Here is a 24,855-nt window from a genome sequence, read left to right on the forward strand (position 1 = left end):
AAGTCATGCTTGACTAACCTCACTGTTTTCTTCAATGGAGAAACTTGCTAATGTGACGCCCATCTATGAGAAGGGTCATAAGGAGGATCCAGGGAACACACAGGCCTGTCAGCCTGACTTCAGTTCTCCTTATGCCTTTCACTGACCCTTCTTTATCTGAGAAGCATGAAGTTGTGGTACACACAATTGGAATTTTCCTTCCTGGCATCAGGAGAGGCAAGTATCACCGGGGACATGAGCACATTCCCACTTCCTTCTCTTTCCCTGTTACCAGTCAGAGCTCCAAGGCAAAGGTCCTGCCAGTTTCAAGGAGGAGGGAAAGGTTCTGTCAGGAGGTCACAGCGAGCTGAGTTTCCCCATTCGGGAGAGCCATGTGGATGTCCTTCTGAAGAGAAACACGTGAGGGCGCTGTGGATAGCATGTTCTCCATTTCCCATGAAAATGCGAGCAGAGCAATAGGGAGCTGTCACTGGTAAAGCATGAGCAAACTGTGCTATCCAACCACTTTTAAGACAGCAGTGATGTCACCGACTGCATCCTAGCTGTGTCCTCCATACCCCTCTGTTGGCCAAGCTTATTTCTGCCAGAAAAGAAGACCAGCTTAGCTGGGGTGATTCACAGGGCAGATGGGACAATTGCAGAGATGGTCTCAGTCCTCAAGCACTTCTTGAATTTGCCAAAGTGTGCTTGTGAAGCAGAGCTGCCAAGAGGCAACACCTAACTGAGACGTCCAGGACTCCCCACCTAAGTCCCGGGTCCCAGAGAGAAGCTTCCTCTGAAGGAACCCAGGCTACTGCCTGTCAGCAAAGAAGGCAGAAGGAGAAGCCGCCCTGTGCCTGATCACAAGCACCTCCTCTCCCTCATGCCTTTCACTTTTGTCTGCACTCTTTATTCTTTCTTGCTCCACATGGCAGAGCACTGACAGTTCCTGAGCTCTGCAGAGGCATTTGGTTTTCTCTCCCGTTCCTCTCCTCAGCTCTGTGGGACCAGGACTGGAGGGAGCACTGACCCATCCTATGCCTTGCATCCGCATCACAGGGATCACTGCAGCAGCCTGAGCACTAACAGCTCTGAATGTGGTGTGACTGGCCTGTCTGGAGTGCGCAAATGCACAGGACTCTGAGCGTCTCTTATCTCTGCAATCCCTCTATGGAGGGAAGAGGTCTGGGGAAAGTAGCCAGGGAAGGGGGTTGTTTGTTTCCTGCCCCTTCTGATCCCAGGAGGAGAGATACGGTGTGGGGCAGATGGGACTAAATCCCACTGTCCTTTGTGGATTTACGAAATTTTCCCCAGTCTGATACAGAGAGTAAGAGAGACTCACTGCAATGTGAATCACTGTTTCATGCAGGAAACAGGTCTGGGGAAAGCAGCCAGGAAAGGGTATTCTTCCACATGAAACCTCGGCATATTCTTATCTGTCCACTGCCAGCCTCCCCTGCTCCACACCGTTTTCTGCAGGGTTTATACTTTCCTGTAATTGCATGCGTCATTCCGCAGCATTCTCAGCCAGCCAATCCTGTCTCACTTTTCATGCCCTCTCATTGCTCTGCCCAGCCCCAGTGTGTCTCATCCTCCTTTAGTACTTTCTTGTCACATACCTCTGAGCAGCTACAAAGACAGGTCCCTGAAAGGAACAGGAAGGACAGGTGTTTTCACATGGTTTCACGCTGGTTCTTTGTGGCCCTTCTGGCCCCGGTGGGTAAGTGAACTCAACAACCCCCTTAGCACCTGCATAGATTCCCGTGCTGCTTGACTCAGCTGGATGCCTATTTCCCAAAGCTTCCTGTGGTAAGGACAGACGTTGAAGAAGATGGGCAAGAATCCATGAGCCTCCTGCAATGTCTATTTCTTTCTTGTGTGCACAGCACCCAAGTATTTTGTCTAAGGACACAAGCTGCCCAAGAATATTTCTTGCCTTTCACCTGGATATTGGAAACTCACACACTGATCTAAAGAAGTATGCCATTCCTTCCCCTTTTCCCTAGCCTGTCCTGTTCCTTCTCATCCTTCTTTCTAACAACACACCATGCCTAGTGCATGCTTTTTCATTGTGTCTGAAGTGATATCCTGCCCTGCTTTGTGCTTGAGTAGCTCTCCTCATCTCTCCATCAATCCATTTCTCCCCATCCTCCTTAATGCTTCTCCTTTTCCATTCCAGTGTTGGCTCTGGAACAGTCGCCAGACACAGTCATATGGCAAGGAGAAACCATGAATCTGACCTGCTCCAAAATGAAGTCCTCCTATACAATTATGTACTGGTACAAGATGCCTTTGGGAAATGGCTCTGGGCTGATCCTAGTGGTTACTGCAATAAAAGGTAACAAAGCAAGTGTTGAAGCGGCATTCCAAAGCCACTTCAAGAGCAGTGACATACAAGGAGACGGGATGACCCTCTCGATTGAGGGTGCCTTTCTCAATGACTCTGGCATTTATTACTGTGCTGAAAGTGAAACACAGTGGGTAGGTTGATGAGGCACCTGAGCACAAACCTCCCCCTGCACAAAAGTGAACGACTATCCTCCTCCTCAGCACTGCGCAAGGCAGGAGAATACCATTGTACTCATTACTGTCTCTGCTATCTAGCCTTCCTTTCCTCCTCAGGCTCTTTCCTTCTTTCTCTCCTTCCCTCTCCACTCCCTGCCTCTCTCTTTGTTTGGTCTCATTTCGATTATATTCCCCTCTGACAATTAGTCTAACCTTTTCTGCCTCCTTTCTTCTCCCCAACTTTTTTCCAGCTCTCCTCAATCCTCACTCCATAGACTTCCCTTCTTCTCATTTAAGTCCATTTTTCTGGCTTCTCTCATCAAACCTCCCTACTCTCCCTGTCCATTTGACAGCTCTCTTTCCAAATATTATAGTCTTTCCAAATATTATTAGTTTTAGGTTAGATGTTAGGAAGAACTTCTTCACTGAAAGGGTTGTGAGGCACTGGAACAGGCTGCCCAGGGAAGTGGTGGAGTCACCATCCCTGGAAGTCTTCAAAAGACGTTTAGATGTAGAGCTTAGGGATATGGTTTAGTGGAGGGCTGTTAGCGTTAGGTTGGCGGTTGGACTCGATGACCTTGAGGTCTCTTCCAACCTAGAAAATTCTGTGATTCTGTGATATTATAATTAATTTTTTCTTTTTTCTTTCTGTGTAGGGCCAAGTATCTGCATCTTCCCCAGCCTGCTGTTCCTGCTTATTTGCTAGCAAACTTTAAGCTGGACTAGACAACAAATAGTAGAGGTCTCAGAGCTAGGCTAGCTGTGGGTCTATACTGGTACTCCCAGGTGGACTTGAGAAAGTGGTATGCCAGAGGGAAAAGTGTGAGAGTGTGTGAGTGTTTGCGGTGAACTTCAAGCTGGACTAACCAATGTGAGGGTGACTGTGGAGCAGGTAAGAGTGCCCAGGATGTGTGCAGTAGTGCTGGGTGGACAGAGGAGCTGTGCCAGGTACTCTAAGGATCCACAATGGTATGTGTGTTTATGAACATAGAAAGAACTTTATGTGTGTCTTCACTATGAACTTCTATCTTTACCAGCCAGAGAGGAGGAAGGGAACTCGGTTGTCTGTGTCTATGTTTACATGATGGCGTGTAAATGTTGTTGAAGGTAGCCCTTCACCAAGGCAGCGGGTGTGACTAGTTGTGTCAACATCCAGTCTGTGTGTGTGTATCTGTGTGTCTCTGGGATACATGCTCAGCTTTGCTACCGGTTGAACATGTGCAAAAAGGAAAGCAGCAGCCACGTTTCCCAACCTGAGCAGATACTCCGGGTCCCCTGGCACTGGGCTGGATGCCACTGGCCAAACCAGAATGGTCCTTGAGTTGGAGCAGCTGGAGGGGGTGTCCGTGTTCACGTCATTCTTCGTTTCCACTTAAAAAGCACATTGGCCAGAGTTGTCCAAACCCAGCATATGCTGGGCATGTTTCCACATCCCTTGCCTGAACTGGGAGCTCTGTTGGCTTGAATCCATAGACATTGAAGTTACCTCTGATCTCTTCTTTCTAAAGGGTGTATCCTGAAGAGAAAAGAAAGGGTCAGGATGTACTGACTCTCCAACGTAACCAGGGTCTGATGAGGAAAGGGTTAAGGATGAAGGCAATGCACATTATGCTGCTGAATCCTAGCATTCCTCTTTCCTTGGAGCGAGGGGAAAGGAGACAGAGTCGTGGCTTTGGCTGGAGATACAAATATCTGTTCAGGTGGGGTTGGGCATGGAGGGTTGGTACCAGATATAGAATTGAAAAGGCCACCAGGCAGTTGATCCTCATAGCAAGGCACTTCCAAATATATAGTTATATGTGGCATTAGTAACTTCTTAAGGAAAGCTAATGCTACTGAAGGATGTTCCCTCTCAGGCTTCTTCCTGAGGCTGGGATATAATTCCAGGGAAAGCCATTCCATTGAACGTGCAGAGTACTTGAGGGAAGCCATGAAGCTTATATAGCTTCAAGAACATACAGCCCTATATTTAACAAAAAAACATTTACCTGAGACTAGATGGGAATACTCTAAGGTATTCCATTTTCATAACGGAAAGAAGATTCCCCAAGACACACAGATCTGTGAGATCTTCCCTTAGCCTTCCAACAGGCTGTGCGGTGACTGAGATGGTCTCCTTCCTTAAACTACCTCCAGGTACTGGAGCTAAGTAGTGTTCTAGGGACCTTGCAGTGTAGAAGCAGGCAGCAGGGACAACAAAGCAGGCCATCATTCTCCAGGCTGAGCACAACAGCTTCCCCAATGCACCCACACCATATGTTCCATTTATTATTCACACAGTGTTTTTATAAACACACACAATGTGTGGAGAGGTATGCTCACAGGATGTGGTCCAACAGACGTATTACGCAGAAGACAGCACTCACACTCCTGCCTGCCCTAAGGGAGGATGTATCTTTCTCTTCCCTTGCAGTTTTTTCTCATCTTTCTGTCTTCCCCAACTCCATTTCTTCACTTCTCTCCCAAGGCCAACGGCCCCTCCCCACTTTCTGTGCTGTTTCTTCCTTCCTTCCAGACCCACACGGTTCCTGTGAAGTTAATAGCTTTCTCACAGAGCTGCACAAGCACTCTTTAATAGTCCCACAGTGCTTACTGAAGGAGGCAGACTATAAGGAGAAGCCCTGCTGTAGGCAATGGGAAAGCAGAAGTGTGGAGGTGCTCTTCTACAGGTCTAGTGAGAAGCCGATGACCCTCACGCAGAGGCCCTTGATAGCCCAGAGCAGGCAAAATGATGGGACGCTCCCTGGCACGAAGATGGCATGAACAGCATAGGGCTGAGCAGAGAAGATACAATAGTGCAATCTGTGTGGCCAGGCCCTGTGAAATTTTGGGAAGTCAGATGTGGGAGAAATATAAAACCAAACTCCTTGTTTGCAGGCAAACTTGATCTCCAGTAGAGAAAGAGTGAGCCAGTGCATCCACCAGAACTGGTGCCCTTAATATAAGTATTTATCAGTGGACAAGACCCAAAGTTTTTGCTAGAGACAAACATAATTTGTAGGAGCTTGATTCCCAGTTACATGCACCTGATCAGGTTTCCCAGTCAAATTTACAGCATAAAGCTTCCCATATAATATTGCAAATGGACTTCCTTTTTCCCAAGTTTCCAGTTTCTGAAGTGCGTAAATGCACAGGACTCTGAGCGTCTCTTGTCTCTTCAATCCCTCTGTGGAGGAAACAGGTCTGGGGAAAGCAGCCAGGGAAGGGGGTTGTTTGTTTCCTGCCCCTTCTGATCCCAGCAGGAGAGTTATGATGTGGGGCAGATGGGACTGAATCCCACTGTCCTTTGTGGATTTACGAAATGTTCCCCAGTCTGATACAGTGTAAGGGAAACTCACTGCAATGTGAATCACTGTTTCATGCAGGAAACAGGTCTGGGGAAAGCAGCCAGGAAAGGGTATTCTTCCACATGAAACCTCGGCATATTCTTATCTGTCCACTGCCAGCCTCCCCTGCTCCACACCGTTTTCTGCAGGGTTTATACTTTCCTGTAATTGCATGCGTCATTCCACAGCGTTCTCAGCCAGCCAATCCTTTCTCACTTTTCATGCCCTCTCATTGCTCTGCCCAGCCCCAGTGTGTCTCATCCTCCTTTAGTACTTTCTTGTCACATACCTCTGAGCAGCTACAAAGACAGGTCCCTGAAAGGAACAGGAAGGACAGGTGTTTTCACATGGTTTCACGCTGGTTCTTTGTGGCCCTTCTGGCCCCGGTGGGTAAGTGAACTCAACAACCCCCTTAGCACCTGCATAGATTCCCGTGCTGCTTGACTCAGCTGGATGCCTATTTCCCAAAGCTTCCTGTGGTAAGGACAGACGTTGAAGAAGATGGGCAAGAATCCATGAGCCTCCTGCAATGTCTATTTCTTTCTTGTGTGCACAGCACCCAAGTATTTTGTCTAAGGACACAAGCTGCCCAAGAATATTTCTTGCCTTTCACCTGGATATTGGAAACTCACACACTGATCTAAAGAAGTATGCCATTCCTTCCCCTTTTCCCTAGCCTGTCCTGTTCCTTCTCATCCTTCTTTCTAACAACACACCATGCCTAGTGCATGCTTTTTCATCGTGTCTGAAGTCATGTCCTGCCCTGCTTTGTGCTTGAGTAGCTCTCCTCATCTCTCCATCAATCCATTTCTCCCCATCCTCCTTAATGCTTCTCCTTTTCCCTTCCAGTGTTGGCTCTGGAACAGTCGCCAGACACAGTCATATGGCAAGGAGAAACCATGAATCTGACCTGCTCCAAAATGAAGTCCTCCAGTACAGTTATGTACTGGTACAAGATGCCTTTGGGAAATGGCTCTGGGCTGATCCTAGTGGCTACTGCAATAGAAGGTGGCAAAGCAAGTGTTGAAGCGGCATTCCAAAGCCACTTCAAGAGCAGTGACATACAAGGAGACGGGATGACCCTCTCGATTGAGGGTGCCTTTCTCAATGACTCTGGCATTTATTACTGTGCTGAAAGTGAAACACAGTGGGTAGGTTGATGAGGCACCTGAGCACAAACCTCCTCCTGCACAAAAGTGAACGACTATCCTCCTCCTCTGCACTGCACAAGGCAGAACAATACTTTTGCACTTGTTACTGTCTCTGCTCCCTAGCCTTCCTTTCCTCCTCAGGTTCTTTCCTTCTTTCTCTCCTTCCCTCTCCACTCCCTGCCTCCCTCTTCTTTTGGTCTCATTTACATTATATTCACCTCTGACAATTGTTCTAATCCTCTCTGTCCACCTTTTCTCTACCCACTTTTTTCCATCTTTCTTCAGTACTGGGAAGGACTGGAAGTTTGTATACACAGCCTTCCAGCTCATGCCTGTGCTTTCCCCAGTTTGCTCCTTCCTGGTGACAGAGATGGCACTTCTTTACAAGACAGTGATAGCACAGTAACATGTTGCTCAGAAAGGTTGTGGAGGCTCCTGCTCTGGAGATATCCAAAACCCACCTGGATGCCATGATGCACAATATGCTTTAGGTGTTCCTGCTTGGCACAGGGTTTAGAATAGATTATCTTCAGAGATTCCTCCAAACTCAAACATTAGTGATTCTGTGTTTCCAGAAAGGAATTTTTCTGCACTGAACTCTGCTCGGAACCTTGCTGTGCTGGTTCTGCCAAAAAGCATGTGAGGAGAAAACCTGACCTCTGTCATTGAGTCAGCGGTAGCACTTGATGTGGTTAAAAAATCATGGAGAGCACTCAGGGTGCACAGAGGCTTGGACTCAGTGATCAAGGCCAAAGCAGCCAGAGATTTATCCCAAGTGTATGGATAAGTGTACTAGTGTCTGCCTCACTGATGATACCAGAATGACAGCTGAACTACAACAGCAGAACTCGATAGGCACACTGGTATTGGAGAGGAAAGCTCACAAAACAAGGTCCTGTTCACTGGCTGAGATGGTGCTTTGCATGGAGAAACCTCATATGCAGATGTTTCTTTGCAAGATGAGAAGTCTGTCACAGATTTTACCCACCCTCTTTTCTGGATGTTTCCCATCTTGGAGTCTAACATCTCGTATCAGCTCTGCTGCGTGAGGATTGTGTGGAACCCTGTGCATGCACTCAGAGCTATATTGCTCACACTACAGTAATCCTGTCGTGGCCAATCTCTCAAAATCCATTCATGTTGCCAGTCTCAAAAAGCCATCTCATATGACCCTGTGGGCTGGAGTGGGGAAAGGCTGAGGATTCTCTTACCTGCACCAAGGTCTCTTGCACTCAAAGGTTATGCTGCCACCTGTCTGTTGGGGGTTTGAGAGAGAAATGGGGCATGTTTCTTTCTAGATCTCAGTAAGAAAAGTCAGGCAAGAAATGGCTAAATGAAATACCTCCTGTAAAAAGATAGAATAACAATAATAATAAGGAATGTAGATAGCAAGTAAATATTACTTCCCTCCAGATGCTGAGCACACTGCGTTGATACAGCATCAGACAGAACAGAGAGGGTTTCTCTCACAGCATGCTATGTAATTTCCATCCATGGAGAGAGGTTCCAACTTTTTGGTCCTTCAAGCTATTGCAAGTTTTCTTACAAGGAAACAACTATATTCCTAAAGGATGTTTGCATGTGGACTGCTTATCGAACAGTCAGATAAAGGCAAGGCCATAGCGTTGGTGCAAGCACTGGTACCAAGTGGGGGCTTCCTGCAGGCTTTTCTGTTACAATGAGCTGAGTTCATTCTGTGGCCAAGGGAAATGTGCGACCAACATAGCCTGAAAGGCCAAGCTGTACGTACAGCACAGCACAGCACAAGTTTGTACCTCTTCAGGATAACTGACCACTAGTCTCTGAGTGTCACCTTCAATCCAGTTTCATATCCACTGTTTCCAGTTTCATGTCCACCCTTCAAATCCATCTGTCTCCAATTTGGAGATCAGGATGTCATGTGGGACCTTGTCAAAGGCCTTAGAGAAGTCCAGGTAGATGCACTGGCTGGATGCCATTGGCCAAAGCAGACTGGTCCTTGAGTTGGAGCAGCTGGAGGAGGTGTCCATGTTCATGTCATTTCCATTTCCACTTAAAAAGTACATTGGCCAGAGTTGTCCAAACTTTGATCTCTTCTTTCTAAAGTGTATATCCTGAAGAGAAAAGAAAGGTTCAGGATGTATCAACTCTCCAACATAATCAGGGTCTGATGAGGAAAGCGTTAAAGATGAACGCAATGCACATTATGCTGCTGAATCCTAGCATTCCTCTTTTTTTTTTTTTTTTTTTTTTTTTTTTTTTTGGGGGGGGGGCGTGGTGAAGGGAGACAGAGTCATGGCTTTGGCTGGAGATACAAATATCTGGCCATGTGGGGTTGGGCATGGAGGGTTGGTACCAGATATAGAATTGAAAAGGCCGCCAGGCAGTTGATCCTCATACCAAGGCACTTCCAAACATGAGGAAAAATGAGGCATTTATAATTTCTTAAGGAAAGCTAATGCTACTGAAGGATGTTCCCTCCCAGGCTTCTTCCTGAGGCTAGGATTTAATTCCAGGGAAAGCCATTCCATTGAACGTGCAGAGTACTTGAGGGAAGCCATGAGAGGCTGTTGAGCCAGAGGAAGAACGTGGGCCCTGGATGCAAGGCCACATCAAGCTGGAGATTACCCCTTCTCCCTATTAGTGTGGGAAATGCCTGACCAGATGGGGGACTGATGAGGATGTGAAGAAGCTGAGTGTAACGGAATGAAGATCCCCCAAGACACACAGATCTGTGATATCTTCCTTTAGCCTTCCAACAGGCTGTGTGGTGACTGAGATGGTCACCTTCCTTTGACCTAACTCCAGGTACTGGAGCAAAGTAGTGTTCTAGGGACCTTGCAGTGTAGAAGCAAGCAGCAACATGACAGGGACAACAAAGCAGGCCATCATTCTCCAGGTTGAGCACAACAGCTTCCCCAATGCACACACACCACATGTTCAATTTATCAGTCACACAGAGTTTTATAAACACACATTTATGAACATGTGTTATCTGTGGGGAGATATATAACATCTCCTTTTCCTCTGTGTCAGTTTCCTATCTCTCTGCCTATTATTCCTTTTTGAAATCCTATACCACATGTCAATGTGTGGACTTGAATCATGGCCACTGCAAGCAGACTTACTTGCATTTGTGTATTCTTTTGTTTCTGTTTTTGTCTTTTCTCCTTTCTACTTCATCTCAATTATTATATACCTTATATGCTACCTCAGTTAATTAAGAAATAGACATTCCTGAAATTCAGAGTTAATTAGTTACCAGTATCACCATCATGTTCCTGTTATTGCACACATACACACATATTAAGACAGATGTGCAGAGTTTGTACCACACTATTTTGTGTATTTCTTACTGTTCCTAGGCAGCCAACAGCTTTTTCACATTTTGGGCAGTCTCACATTGCTCCGCCCCCTCTCTCACCCCCCAGCACAGTGCATCCATTCCTTCCTCAGCATTTCCTCATCATACCTCTTTCTGCATGAAAGGTCACTGCTGCCACAAGGCAGCCTTTCTCCATGGTTCCCTGCTGGTTTCTTGTGGCCATCCTTGTCTCTGTAGGTAAGTAAATTTTCCTCTCCCTTCAGAATATTAATTGGTTCTTCTGCTACTGCCTCAGTGCTCAGTTGTTGGCAGTGCTCCTTTCCCCATGGCTTTCTGGGGGAATATGGACAATGAATGAGGTGAAAAGATTTTCCTCAGCCTCTTACTCAGAAAACTCAGCAAGTCTATCTATTCAGTGTTTCTGCCGCATTTTGATAAAACAACTGAGAGCACTTAAGTTATTATTAAATATACATATTTAATTTCTAGTACATTTGAAATTGTTTTTTCTTTCTCCTATATGTCTCTGTCAGAGAAATGGGACACTGTCCCATATCCTTGCTGACATTTTTATACCACCCCATCCCATGTCATACTTCAGGGATCACAGAATCACAGAATCACAGAATTTCTAGGTTGGAAGAGACCTCAAGATCATCGAGTCCAACCTCTGACCTAACGCTAGCAGTCCCCACTAAACCATATCCCTCAGATGTGTCTTTGCATCCCTTTCAAACTATTTCACTCCTCACATTTCCTTTCTTTTTTTTTTTTTTCAGGATGGGCCCTTCAGCAATCACCAGACACAGTTGTCTATGAGGGAGACGCTCTGATTCTGAACTGTTCAGAAAAAAAAGAGAGTGCACTCTTGACCATGTACTGGTACAAGCTGCCTGTCGGGAAGAATGCCACTCTGCAGCTGATTGTAAATTCAGTGGAAGGTGGCAGAGCAGAGATTGAAAAGGAATTCATAAACCACTTCCAGAGTAGTGGGACTAAGAGCAGCTGCTTGTCGTTGGAGACAACTCATGTCCTACTTAATGACTCAGGCACTTATTTCTGTGCTAAGCAAGATACACTGTGAAACAACAGCTGGAGGAGCATACCAAAAACCTCTCCCTGAAAAAGGAGATCTGTGTCAAGCCCATACAGCCCTTTATTTAACAGTAAAACCATTTTCTGCTCTCACCCTCCAGCTCTGTCTACTTAAGGAAAGTGGTGTTTTACTTTGTCTCTTCTGTTCGTTCTCTAGTGTTTTTTTTTTTATTATATATTTTTTTTTTAAGTTTTCTCTACTTTTTTTTTTCCCCTGTATTTTCCTATCCCCAAATCACTTTTTGCCCTAGCTTTCTTGTACTCAGCTCTCTCCTCATTTCTCTGTCATCCATAGATTTCTCTTCACTTTCTTCTCTAGTCTTCTCTCTGTACCCCTCCTCTTTCTTCTTTGTCCTCTGTGACACCTGTCTCCCACCAATTTCCTTAATCCTCTTCCTTTTCTTATTGTTTTCTACATGTTGAATTAACTCACAGACATGCAGGATGTGGAATTAGTTCACATAGATTTTCTTCCATCAGCTGAAAAGCCAAGTTTTTTTTTTTTTTTTTTTTTTTTTTTTTTTTTAAAGCCAGGAAATTAATTAAAGTCAATAATTAATTAGTTACTGGTATCCCCATCATGTTCCTGTGATTGCACACACACACAAATACTAAGACAGATGTGCAGGGTTTGGACCACCCACTAGTTTTTCAGATTTTGGGTGGTCTCACATGTCCTTTCTACAAACTATTGAAGGCCAAGGGACAGATATGAATCTCCCTAGAGCTTTGGGCAAATACATGAGGGATAAAAACAAAAAGGGAGGCAAAAGTGAAACCTCAGTAATATTGGTTGGAAGAAGCAACATCAGGACTAACGAAGAAGGTTACTGCAATCAAAGACCTCCACTTCAATCAAAGTGTTAGTAAGAAAAGAATCAGCTACAACATCCTATGTTCTTGGCACCCTAAGTTCTTTATTCAGAAAAGAACATAGAGCAGTATTAGTTAAGACTAGCTTAAGTCTAGCTTTAGGATGACTCTAGCTAGGGCACACTTGGCAGACTAGAAAAATCAGACTCATCATGTGGTGATGTCTAGTCACAGTTTTTGCTTTCAGGAAAAGAAGTCTGGCAGGGATACCTCCCTTTCTTTAATTTGGAAGTGAATTAGGAAGTACTGCCAGGAAGGTTGAACTATAGGGAATATGATTCACTAACCAGAAAACTGAAGAAACTAAGATGTGACTAAGCACATTTGTTTGTGTCTCCACTATCTTTGCTTCTGTCTGACACAAGTTCTGAGTTGTGAGGTATAGGCATCTTTCACTATTGAGAAGGTCTCTCGAGAATGGAACATATGTTTACATTTAAAAGAATGTAAATGTACTAGCTCTGGCAAGATGTCCCAAGTCATTTCCACAGGCAAGCAAATATCCCCTAGGTCCATGCCTGTTAGCTCCAATGCACAATGATGAAATGACTGACAGTACAACATTCAGGGAGCATTTTTTTGGTCTGCAGACAGTCCCACATTTTTGTCAATGAGATCAGAACTGTGCCTCTCTTGCAGACAGGCTAAGCAACACTTAACAGCCACATGAATGCTTGGCTTTGCTTTTAGTGGCTCACTAACAAGGGTATCAAAGGTGAGCTGTCTCTTCTCCCTCCTCTAAACAAGCTTGATGGACGAACCAGAACACTTCACCCCTCGTCCCTTCATCTAAACCAGAACACAAATTAACCCAGAATTATTACAGTCTTTGACAATATCCAGGCCATGCATTGCTGGTTACCTCTCCCAAGTATCATCCTTACCTCAAGTTGCCCTACATTGGGAACCAAAAAGGACTGTTGTGGTTTAACAGTGATAGACAGCTAAGTACCACAAAACCTCTCGCTAAACAGGGCCTCAATAAATGTAGCGGATGTTCAGGAAGACGAATGCTTTCATAACGGAAGTACCCTCTTCTTTCTCTCCTTGCCTCCTTTCCCCCGCTTTTATTGCTGAGCTTGATGTCATATAGAACGGAATATCCTTTTGGTCAGTTTAGTCTTGCCCACCCCCAGCTTACTGACCTTTGGTGGCAGTAGGGGGGCAGAACTGGAGATAGAGCCTTCATGCTGTGCAAGCACTGTGCAACAATAGCCAAAACATTGGTGCGACACCAACACTGTTCTAGTTACAAGAACAATGCAGAGCACTACAAAGGCCGCTGTGTGAAAAGTTCTGCCCCAGTCAGATGCAGTCAGCAAAAAAGGGAACAACTTTGTTGGCTGTCTCTTCATGGCACTGTTCACTAGTGGCACAAGTAGTTCTCTAGCCACGTAAGAGGTGAGAGCCCGAGGACATTCCAACAATTTGAGAATCAAGTCTGACATGTCATCTGGAAAGTCGAATTTCTTCTTTACCCACTGAAAGCCCTGACACGTGGGTGGACAGTGACAGAGATCTGGGACTGTTTCCAAACTTCTCTTCTCCACATGCCTGTCCCTCTTAGTTGAGAATGTACTCTGACTGCTGATATAAAAGTTTATTTTCCTCCATTTTGACTCATCCTCCCCATGGTCCTCCAACTTCTTTTGTCCCCTAACATACCAGGCAAAGATATTAAACAGTCTCCACTTGCAGTGGTCAGGGAAGGAAAGACTGTGACTTTCAATAGTTGCAAATACTCTAAAGGGAAGGATGCCCTGACTTTTCTGAAAAAAAAAAAAAAAAAAGGAAAAAAAAAAAAGGAAAAAAAAAAAAAAGGAAAAAAAAAAGGAAAAAAAAAAAAAAAGTATTTGAGGGCAGATTCTGAGAAGGAAATCAAGAAGAACTTCCAGAACAATGCGACACAAAGCTGTGGTTTGTTATCATTTGTATATTGTGCTGTTCCCCGACTCAGGCAACCATTACTCTAAGCATCTGATAGAGCACAAACCTCTCTAAGTGAAAACAGTATTTGTTCCTTCAAGCCCTGCTCTTCTCCTCTCCTTTTCCTCCAGTCCTGGCAGTCCCCAGTTACTCTTGCACTTGTTCCCATTTCTCCCTGTCTCTGTTTTTTCTTTTTACTTTATTTTGTTTATTTGTTTTTAGAAAGCTACATAGTCCACTTCTGCAGCTTTTTCATGGACTTTCCCAGTGCCAGTTAGAGTTAGGGGAATTTAAAACCAGAACCCAGAACAATCTGTTCTCTTGACTGGTCCAGGAAAACTAAGCCCAGCACACCCTGTTAACTGAGAAAAATGGTATAGACAGGAGCCCCAATTACTAAAATAGCCTCACTAGGTCATATCATTGGTACATTAAGAAAACTAGTCCTAGGAAGAGGTTGCTTTCATTTCCCAAGTACAGCTCTCAGGAATTCTGCACCAGGAAAAGTTTAGACATATGGCTGGGGGCCAGGGTTGATGGGGAGAGTTCATGTTCTGACTGCTATTCTCTCCCGTAGGTGTATGCTGCTGCCTGAGTGTTCACCACACTCTTTCAGATGTTTCAAGGAGATGTATAGCACCTGAGTACATGCTGATAAACAGAAAGCATCTTCTACTCCAAAATGGTTGTACACAACAGATTCAAAGACTCCTGAAGATGATGCTACAAAATGTTCCAAGGTTCTTCTAGCTGATAGGAACTACAAACATTTAATATGTTTCTGTGGTGGTTTTACCTTGCTTGGCATCAGAACTCTACCACAGACACCCTCTCACTCTCTGTCTGTAGAAGAGGAAGGGAAGAATAAAGTATGCTCGAAAGAAAACAAACAAAAAACCAAAAAAAGAAAACCACAACTTATGGTTGTGAAAAAATTAATTAAAGGGAAAAGGAAGAAAACAAACAAACAAACAAAAACAATAAGCAAAGGCCGCATGGAAGCACACACAGAGAGAAAATAAATTACACTCTATTTCCCATCAACGCATGATAGTTGGCCACACCCCAGAAAGCATCGCCTCAGTACATGTAGTAGCTGTTTGGGAGGACAGACATTTTTGTAACAAGAGCCCTGCCACTCCCCGCTTCTCCTTTCCCACCTTTTATTGCCAAGTGTGACATCATATGGTATAGAATATCCTTTTGGTCAGTTTAGGACAACTGTTCTGGTGATGTTCCTCACCATCTCTTGCCCACCCCCAGCCTGCTCATTCTTGCAGGTTGTGGGCTTGGAGGGAGTCCTGATGCTGTGCTAGTATTGGTCAACAATGGACAAAACACTGGTGTGATATCAATGCTGTTCTAGCTACAAGTGCAGCCACAGCACTGTATGGGTCACTGTAGTGAAAGTTAAGTCCACCCCTGCCAGACCCCGTACATTTCCCCAGAGTGTTCTGTGTCTCTGTCCTCTACATGATAACCCATGGAAGTACCCAGAGGAACTCTGCACAAAGAAGGTCTGCCTGAAAGCCTTTATTTTTTGATAAGTTTTGTATGTCCAATTCTAAAACAGAAGAAAATGATAAGGAGAAAAAGCAGGTCACATAGAAGACAGTGTCTCAGTTGGCAGCAATAGTTGATTGGATCCAGGAGACATAATTGCAAACCTTAGTGTAAACTCCAGGATAGCCTTTCTGTGCACATCCAATGCCCCAGGAAACAATACCTTGGAGTTGCCCATTGCAGACTACTGGACCACCAGAATCCCCCTATGCAGATAAAGGATACAGACATTCAGCAAACATTTTCAGCATAAACAATAAGCCAGATGTCTCAGAAAACACTGAAATTCTGGAGAGCTCTGCTGGGCTTTTTTCACACAGAAACTCTACAATCATCATTTCAGATTACCACTCTAGACTTGATGCTAGTGTGCCTTACTTTAGCTTAGCATAGCTAAGAGTGAGTAAGCTGCCTGTTTTTCGCAGATGCAGTTCTTGGTTGATGCTCAGGAAATTTGTGTTTTACACATTATTCTGTCAAATATTTCCCTGGAGTTAGGCATAAGTAACACGCAGAGCAATTGCCAGTTGTGTTCATTTACCAGACTTCTTGGAGATTGACATACTGGGTATTTCATTTTTAGTGAGTCCAAAAGCAACCTTTGCATCCTAAGCTCTATATCCACTGTGATTATTATTGATTCTGTGGTGCAGCACTCCTCCATTTTCAGAGGCCTAAAGTGCAGAAGGTGGCATACTCTGCTTGTGGAGAATTAAGCCAGAGAGGTGCATCATGTCCCCAAAACAAAAACAAAACAACTCATCAACAACAAAAGAAAATGCCCAAGAAGGACAAATTGAATGAAAAACCTAACCTGCTCAGTAAGTAACCTCTACCCTAAGCCTCCACTGTTAGTCAAAAAACAGGGTTCAAACATGCCACTGAGGATAGCAGCTTCTCTAACATGATATCCTCTTCCACTAGCAAACTGCAGGAGAGATACACGTAGGAGAGGCAGATGTTTTACCTGGCAGGAGTCTTTCCCTCCTTCCAGGTATCCTACACATATCATGTTGCTAGTAATTCGGCCGGGGTAGGCACTGCTGCACTGGCTTGAGGAGAGTACAGGAGCTTTCAGGCACTGCAACTTATCTGGATACAGACCTACAAGAAAATAGAGAAATGTCTGATGACATGTCTGATTTGATTTCAGAGCCCGGAGAAGCCATCTTTCTTCTCAGAAAAGTCATTGCTCAACACCTTAATTTATTAGTCCTCATTTTTCCTCTGAAGGAAAATCACAGCCTGGATTCTATCTAGGTGGAAGAGATTCTGCCCATGGGTCCACTGTTCTACATTTCAGCTACATAAACATTTGTGATATCTAGAAAACCATCAACTGGCAAGTGTGGAACTAAGAGCTATTCCTTTAGTGCATATGTTGGAGAAAACATGGGTCTGAGGAAAAGCATCCTCTCCTCTGGTGTAGGTTTGGTGGTTTTCAGAGAATTAGATAGCAGCCACCATCTGCACTTCTGACTATTGGTGTAAGAGAGTGGAGCTCTCTTGTAGCAATTTTATATGAACACATTTTTATCATGTTCTCAGAGAACTGGCAACTCTATTAACATTAGCTAAATTGCTAGCGCTTGGCACTGCATAGTGCCAAGGCACATAATGTATGGTAATTTGGCATCCTAGTGAAGGGCACTTGGATGACCTAAATGATTCCATTTTCATAACATAGAACAAGAGGAAGGACCAGGCTTGCCGTTAGAGCATTTAAATGGTTACTGTCCTACACAGATCATTTACAGTCATTCCTCAAAAAGGCCTAACCTGCAGCAATATTCTGTTCTTTACCCTGTACTGTTTGGACCTAATTGTGAGGTCTTAGAATGGCCCTCAGAATGCTGTACATTCTCTCTGAGCACTCACTGCCACTGCTGAGTGTGTTGCCCCATCCAGAGATTAGGCATGTGGTGCCAGTGGCCACACAGCTGGTAGGAAGAGGAACTGTGTTGACATAGGAGTTGAGTGTGGCTGCTTTGGAAAGTTTGATGAGCATAATGTCGTTGTCCAGCGTGTAGGCGTTGTAGCCAGAGTGGCGGATGACTTTAGATGAACTTATGGTCTGCTCAGTGCCTTCTTGGGTTGCCAGGTTGTGTTCCCCAAGTTTCACTTGGATGGAACTGGAAAAGATAAAGAATGTCATGTACTTTACAGTTACTGACATTGTAGTTTGTAGAATCCTCCCTGTCACTGTATGCACTAGCTTCAACATCATTAAAGTAGTAGCTTTTTTCACTCAGGGTACCTTTATTGTCCTGCAATAGCTCCTGGGCATCCTCAGTGAGATCTTATGCACACCCAGTTCAGCTGGTGAATTCAGGAAGGATTACTTTTCTGAGCTGAGTCAAATTAAATATATTACAGTGCCTTTTACAAACCTTCTGGAAAAAGACAAACTGGTACCACCAAGAGGTCATTCCTCTTCTTGTTCTCCAGTAACTAAGTCGTAATAAGATTAATGCAATTTACAAGAGACCACAGCCCATAAATTGTTGTTAGATAATCACACTGTCATTTCAGAAAGTAACCTGCATTCACAGAAACATTTGCAAAAATGGAAAACCCCATATGATGCCCCAGCCCAGCTTTCTGAATGAACCATCCATTCCTTGATTGTCTCCTGTCAGAACAGGGTCAGTTGCATATTTGAATCTCATACATATTAGAATCTCACTGTTAAAAGTGAACTGGAAGAAATAGGTTATGGAAGAATATATTTTTTCCACTCACAACTTGTAGCAGTGAGCCGCTGACAGGACCCACTGGCTGCTGATGAGAGAACCTCCACAGAAGTGATACCCAGAATTCAGGGACACCTGATATGGAACAGAGTTCTTTGTACAGGTGTAGCCTCCCACAATCTTGTCATCGTCATCATCACTGATGGGGAAGGCAACTGGGAGATAAGAAGTAGCATATGTAAACATCTGACATAAGGAACTTTGTGGTGCTGTGATTGCCTGAAGCATCTCTTTTGTAGGCTCTGGTCCTATTAAAACACACAGTGGCAGTGGTGGGCAAGTCTAACAGACATTTGTTTACTGTTCCCTATAATAAGCTGATTGAACTTAGATTGGTAGCTCATCTATTTGCATCTAAAGCACTGGCTGCTGGTCCCAGGCTGAAACTAAGAATACAGAAATGTTTTTGTTGGACAGGATCAAGGGTCTGTTTGTCCCAGGATCCTTGTGGTGGTTTTACTCAGGTGGGTAGCACAGTTCCACCACGGCCGCACTCTCATGCCCTCTCTTCAAAGATGAGGGGAAGCAGGAAGCAGGCCCTGGGAAGCAGCACCTCAATACACATAGTGGTTGTTTGGGAGGAGACGCTTCCACAACAAGAGCCATCCCCTCTCCTTCCCCTTTCCCACCTTTTATTGCTGAGCGTGACATCAGGTGATATGGAATATCCCTTTGGTTGGTTTAGGTCAGCTGCCCCGGCAATGTCCCCTCCCCATCACTTGCCCACCCCCAGCCTGCTGGCTCTTGGGGGCTTGGAGGGAGTCCTGATGTGGTGCCAGTATTGTGCAGCAATACACAAAACACTGGTGTGATACCAGTGCTGTTCAAGCTACAAGTGCAGAGCACAGCACTGTATGGGCTACTGCTAGGAAAGTTAACTCCATCCCTGCCAGACCCAGCAAAATCCTGTCTGCAGGAGTAGTCAATAGCAGACTGAGTCAAAGTACAGGATAAGTCTGCAGTGGTATTTCCTTGGAACACTCCTCGGTATTCCAAGAAATAACAACAGCAGGACTTCCTGAGCAAGACATATTATCTTTGTACTTCATTTTTCTTGACGGTCATGAATTTATAAAGTCAGTTATTGAAACTATATAGTAATTTCAATATTCCTGGGTCAAGAACCCTTATGAGGGCATTCATTCCACAGTCTGTGAAACAAACTATCCTGAACAGATATGTAGCAGTCAAAAGAAGTTGCAGTGCTCTTAAAACTTTTGCAAGGTGTAATTGGACTTAACTTTTTCACAAGAGACTACCTTGCAAATTTCTTCAGAAATAAGCTTCATTATACATTACAAAAGTAAATTTAAAAATATACTCACCACCCACACCAACAAAGGCGACAAACAGTATGTATTTCATGATCTTGACACAGCCTCAAGCCCAGACTGGTGGACTGGAAATGTAACCTGCTGGAAATATATTTTCTGAAATGGCCTTATCTGTGGCCCAAGGTTTTCTCCAGGGAAAAATACACAGTGGAAAATTTGAAGATCCAAATGCAGATATTAAAAGGAAGTGGCAGAAGGTAAAAATAACTTATCAACTAAGCACAAACCTTTCTTAAGATAGCTCTCTTAAATTATTTCAAAGAGTAACCTTCAGTATAAAAATATATTTTGGCTTTGGAAGTTGTGTATTTGTTTGTCCTTCTCACTTTTGTATGCAGCACTTGTTGATAACAAACTGAGATTCCTCTGCACTTATGAAGTCATTTTTAAGAACATATGCTTTTTCCATAAGCTGAATATTGTAGGTAAAAAACTATAGGACAATTTACATTTATTTTAAAAACAAAAAACAACCAAGTAAACAAACCAACCAAACAAACAACAAACAAACAAAAGTGAAACTTTGTGTTTTCTTAAGTTTACTTTAAAAAAACAATTTCCTTAATTATCTTGTTTTCTCATCTATACAGAGTGCTTACTAAAAATTATTCATCAGTAATTTCAGTAAGAGAGTATGAGAAAGCTATCCTGTATCATCCACCACTTCTTAAGTTAAATTTTCCAAATGTGGGAATGCTCACCAGTTTTCTTTGAAAGCATTTTTCTCATCTAATCTAAATGATCATAATAGATTAAGCAGTGAATCACATTTTCTATTTAATTTTGGAATATTCTACATATAGTGGCTTTTGCACAGAAAAATTTCCGTATAAATTGATATTTATGGATATAATGTATGTGAACAAAAATACTGTGATCACAAATAATGAGATTTCCTGAGATACTTCTCCGAATGTGTGATAATTTCTTCTACGATAATGAGCTCCTTAAAGCTTAATGTGTTAGGCAATTAACAATTTTCCAAGCAGCTGCCATGACAGTTCCTGAAAGACATCAGAAAATCTCAAGTATCCATTAACAGAAGTAATATACTCTGTGATGGTAAAATAGTATGAGAGACTAAATTGAAATTATCTTTTTATGGGGTATCGGGGAATACTCCACACCATTGGATTAATTTTCTTGGGCTTTAATCAGCATACAATTTTCTTACAAAAACTCTTAATATGAAAAACAAATAAGGATTAGAGATATCTTCTGGAAAAGGAATTATAATGTTAATGGTAGTAAGCATGGTAGAAAGTATCAAGCAAACTAAGTGCATCACACACAAATAGGGCAAAAGCATTTCCACGCTGAAATAGTGTTTATTTTGATTCTGCTCTGGATTTTTAATTTCATTCATAAAGACGTACCACTGCAATAGAGAATGGCTGTCATCAGGCATTTTAAATGTTGTTTCTCATGAAAAATCTGATAACTGATTTTGGTAACTTACAGGCTACAAAGGCTATCTCCCGTTCCTATTTTGCACATTTATTTATGCTAGTTTACATAGCAAGTTTCTTCTCCCTCCTCCGACCATGCTTCATGGACAAATCAGAGCATGGGGGGGCATCAGTCTCTAGCCTCTTCTCTCTTAATGCACACTGTTCTGGAACAGCTGCTCCTAACCATGCTGACCATTTTGCTTGCTCTTCTGCCTGGTGAGAGACAACAGATCCATCTGCAGCATCATCCAGGCCATGCTGGACTGGTATGAGTTGAAGGGCCATTTTTGGCCACTGTCCATACTTCTCCTTTCCACTTTTTCTCTCTGAATCATGCAGGTGCTGGGGTCGGAAAACTCATCACGCAATGGCCAGAGGAAACCCTCAAGAGAGCTGGAGAGACTGTGGACATCTCCTGTTACCAGAATGATAGCCACCAACTTGCCTATATGTTCCGGTACCAGCAGCCTGCAGGGAGTGGCCTGAAGTTAGTAGCCAGCACCTCTCTGTGGTTGCAGAAGTCTTTTATGGAAGGTTACAGTGAGGCCAAGTTTAAGATCAGCAGAGACAACAGTGAACTCTCTGTTATAGATATCAAGAATGTGAAATGCAAGGATGCAGCCACGTATTTCTGTGCTGCTAGTGATCACACAGTATCGTGAGGGGGTTGAACACTAACATAAAATCCCCACCTTGCCAGAATGGGAGACAAAGTCTCTGAAAACTGTGAGACAGATTGGAGAGGGGCAGAGGAAGAGCAGAAGGAACACAAGGGCAAAGTAAGTTAATGGAACCGGGACTCTTTGGAGGGAAGAGGGTCAAGCAAAACAATGCAGCAGCACCTAGCATTTTTGAAGACAAAAACCCTTCAGACATACAAACACACAGGTTGGCATTAAGGATTGAGGCACTGCTGGCGTGGTTAGTAAAAGGCAGCAGATACTTCTCAGGACTAGTGCTACAGCAGCACAGCCGTGTTCTGGGCCACTATCCCCACAGCAGGCCCTACCGTGGCACCAATCAGAGAGAGAGTGTGGTAAGAAATGGTTGGCTGTTGAGGGAGGAGAGCCCAGCCTCTGGCAATGGACATGGGAGGCTGACACCAGTCCAGGTGGGAGGAAGCATACCCAGGGCACCAGGCATTCAATCCACTGTGGAGAGGGCAGCCCCTTGGCAGCTTCACAAGTAACAATGTGCCCTGGCAGACACTTTTAGCCACCTGCTCCACACACCTCTTAACTGCCACAGGAACGCATACAGTTCTGAGCAGGAATAAGGCATCTCTTGATGGCAAAACTGCATGGCTAGAGTGCTGCCTAACTAGGCTTGCAATTTCCCTAACCCACCTCCCCCTTTTAAGGCTCACTTCAAGACCCAGGGAAGGAACCGTCACCCCCCATGTGGAAGCACATGGTATGTGGGCTCAGCTATGGTCTGGTCTGCTCATGTGAATGTCAGGCACCTCGGCATTGCTACATGGGACACTAGTACTGTAGGCAGTCAGTGAAAAAGGAGCTTAAAAAACAGATCATCCACTCTCAAAGGCATATATCACATCGCAGGGGGCTGGGTTGGTAATCTCCTTAGAGGGAAAAGGTCTCTCAGACAGTCTCTGTGCTACTTGCTTACGTCAAGCAGGAGACATTCCTGACCCCTTCCCAGACTAATGCCAGAGCTTGCAGCAGAAGTTCTGGATCCTTGTTCCTAAGTCCTTGATGAGAGACATATAGTGAAAGTACTGCATCCGAGTCCCTACCTATTCTCTGTGAATCCCAGTAATCAAGAGGGCACACCTGTCGGCGCAATAGTGCTGGAGCTCATGGCACAAACAGATCTCAAATGGACAACTCAGAGATCATCCAGGAGACAGACCCCATCAGAAAAGAATTCAGGCTGTTCGTCGGGAACTCTGAAGGATGAACTGACTCTTTTGTGTTCAGGTTCAAATTAGAACAACAAATTAGAACAAATTAGAACTTCTTCCCACCTCCTCCTCTTTCTTTAAGATGAGGAAACTCTCCGTGGAATGTAAATGCCCTCTTCTGCTCACTGTGGGTGAACATCCCACAGGCCCATTATTCGGGCTCTTTCCAAACATAAACTCCTGGGGTGGGTCCAACTCTCCAGCTGCAAACAATTCTCTCATTGAGTGCAGTGGCACTGCAGCAGAATGCTGGTGGCTCCAGGGGCATGGGAGAAAGGAGAAAGGAGAGTTGCTAAATGGAGAGCAGCCGTGTTGGGTATTATCAGTGGTCTGGCAATGACAGCTTGTATTTCTACATGTAGAAATATGTTCTCCTAGTTCAGGTATTTCAGTCAGCTGTGTCATTGCTGTACTCAGATAAAATAGGTAAATTTGTCCAGTCTGATGCAAGATCCTGGGAAAGGGAAAGCTGGACAAACTGTATGCTGACAAAGATAAAGCTCTCCAGGAGCATAAAGCAGAGGAGCTTCTGAGGCTAGTCCTCATCCACATCACAGAGCTTGGTTGTGGAGGTACCATGCATTCTCTCTTCCTCCTTCTATCTTGGTGGGAGCCGCTGGTACGTTCTTTAAAGCTGCTGAGTCTAGCTACCCGCACACCCAAGCAAACCTCTCACAGCCTCTTGCCTTGTCCTCCCTACTCTTTCCCCAGTAGCATGACATTCTGTTTTTCCTCAATTTCCACCCATGTCAGAGACAAGGACAGTCTCTGACAAGGAGCAGTTTCTCCTGACAAAACCTGAAGTGGCAAGAACTGGCAGGGACTGGACAGGCGCCATGGTCATATCCCTCCTTCTCATATGCTAAGTGCCAATGGGCCCTAGGGCCACTGGAGAGCATACAAAGCTTTCACACATCACATAGAATATATTTTCCTCTACTCTGGGAAGAAACTATAGCATTTCAGGCGATTTCTGTTTCCTTCTTTAAAAGCAGGTTTTAAAAAGAGAGATGGGAAATATTCACGATGAATTCTTCTGAGATGTACACCACTCTCACAGACAGAGCATGCCCTTTCTACAAATATTTGAAGGCCAAGGGACAGGTATGAATCTCTTTAGAGGTTCAGGAAAATACATGAGGGATAATAACAAAAAGGGAGGAAAACATGAAGACCTCAGTTAGCTAGGACACACTTGGCAAAATAGAAAAATCAGACTGATCATGAGGTGATGACTAGTCACAGCTTTTGCTTTCAGGAAAAAAAGCAGTTTACACTGCCTCAGGGTCCTTTGGAGAATGTCTTTCTTGCCACCCTCTACAGATCATATGGTGGATGAGATGGGTTAAATAAATCATTTAAAACTGGAACTCCCCAATTTTCTATGTATTTTCAGGGCCCAAAGCTTCTGCCAAAGCTGATCTCTGTCTTTCCTTTCTTAACTGATTTCCCTCGATGCTTTACACTGCAGTAATGCCCAGGAATCTTTCCAGCCCGTTTGCTATTTTCTGCCTTTCCCTAGCAGCTAGTCTGTGTTACCTGCTGGACCCTGTCCACATGTCTCGAATGTCCTGGAGCAAGTGAAGGAGAACATATCACTGCCCACAGGTGTTGCCTGTAGCCAGATTGCTCTGTGCTTCCGGATTCTGCCTGCTGTCCCACCTCGTGCCA

The 24,855-nt window shown here is 44.3% G+C and overlaps 2 protein-coding genes across 3 annotated transcripts in view; one reads left to right on the forward strand and one right to left on the reverse strand.

Annotated features, from left to right (window-relative positions):
* Positions 1-1,656: 1,656 nt before the first annotated feature.
* LOC116490542 (M1-specific T cell receptor beta chain-like) overlaps positions 1,657-24,855 on the forward strand; it is a 101,250-nt gene continuing 78,051 nt past the window's right edge. The window contains exons 1-3 of the mRNA XM_032189858.1: positions 1,657-1,699; positions 2,159-2,317; positions 11,045-11,345. Coding sequence (XP_032045749.1) covers positions 1,657-1,699; positions 2,159-2,317; positions 11,045-11,345 — 503 coding nt within the window. The remainder of the gene's footprint in view (positions 1,700-2,158; positions 2,318-11,044; positions 11,346-24,855) is intronic.
* Positions 15,779-19,840, reverse strand: LOC116498208 (trypsin I-P1). 2 transcript variants are annotated; one of them, XM_032202469.1, is made up of 5 exons: positions 19,801-19,840; positions 18,465-18,630; positions 17,601-17,854; positions 16,690-16,826; positions 15,779-15,928 (listed from the first exon to the last, which is right to left on the reverse strand). In XM_032202469.1, the coding sequence occupies exons 1-5, from the start codon at positions 19,838-19,840 to the stop codon at positions 15,779-15,781; spliced, it is 747 nt and encodes a 248-aa protein (XP_032058360.1). The 2 variants fall into 2 exon arrangements, with proteins under 2 accessions (XP_032058360.1, XP_032058368.1); XM_032202477.1 differs by lacking the exon at positions 19,801-19,840 and having other exon boundaries at positions 18,465-18,703.

This window comes from Aythya fuligula, chromosome 1 (assembly GCF_009819795.1).
Source record: "Aythya fuligula isolate bAytFul2 chromosome 1, bAytFul2.pri, whole genome shotgun sequence".
In the NCBI taxonomy this organism is placed as follows: Eukaryota; Metazoa; Chordata; class Aves; order Anseriformes; family Anatidae; genus Aythya; species Aythya fuligula.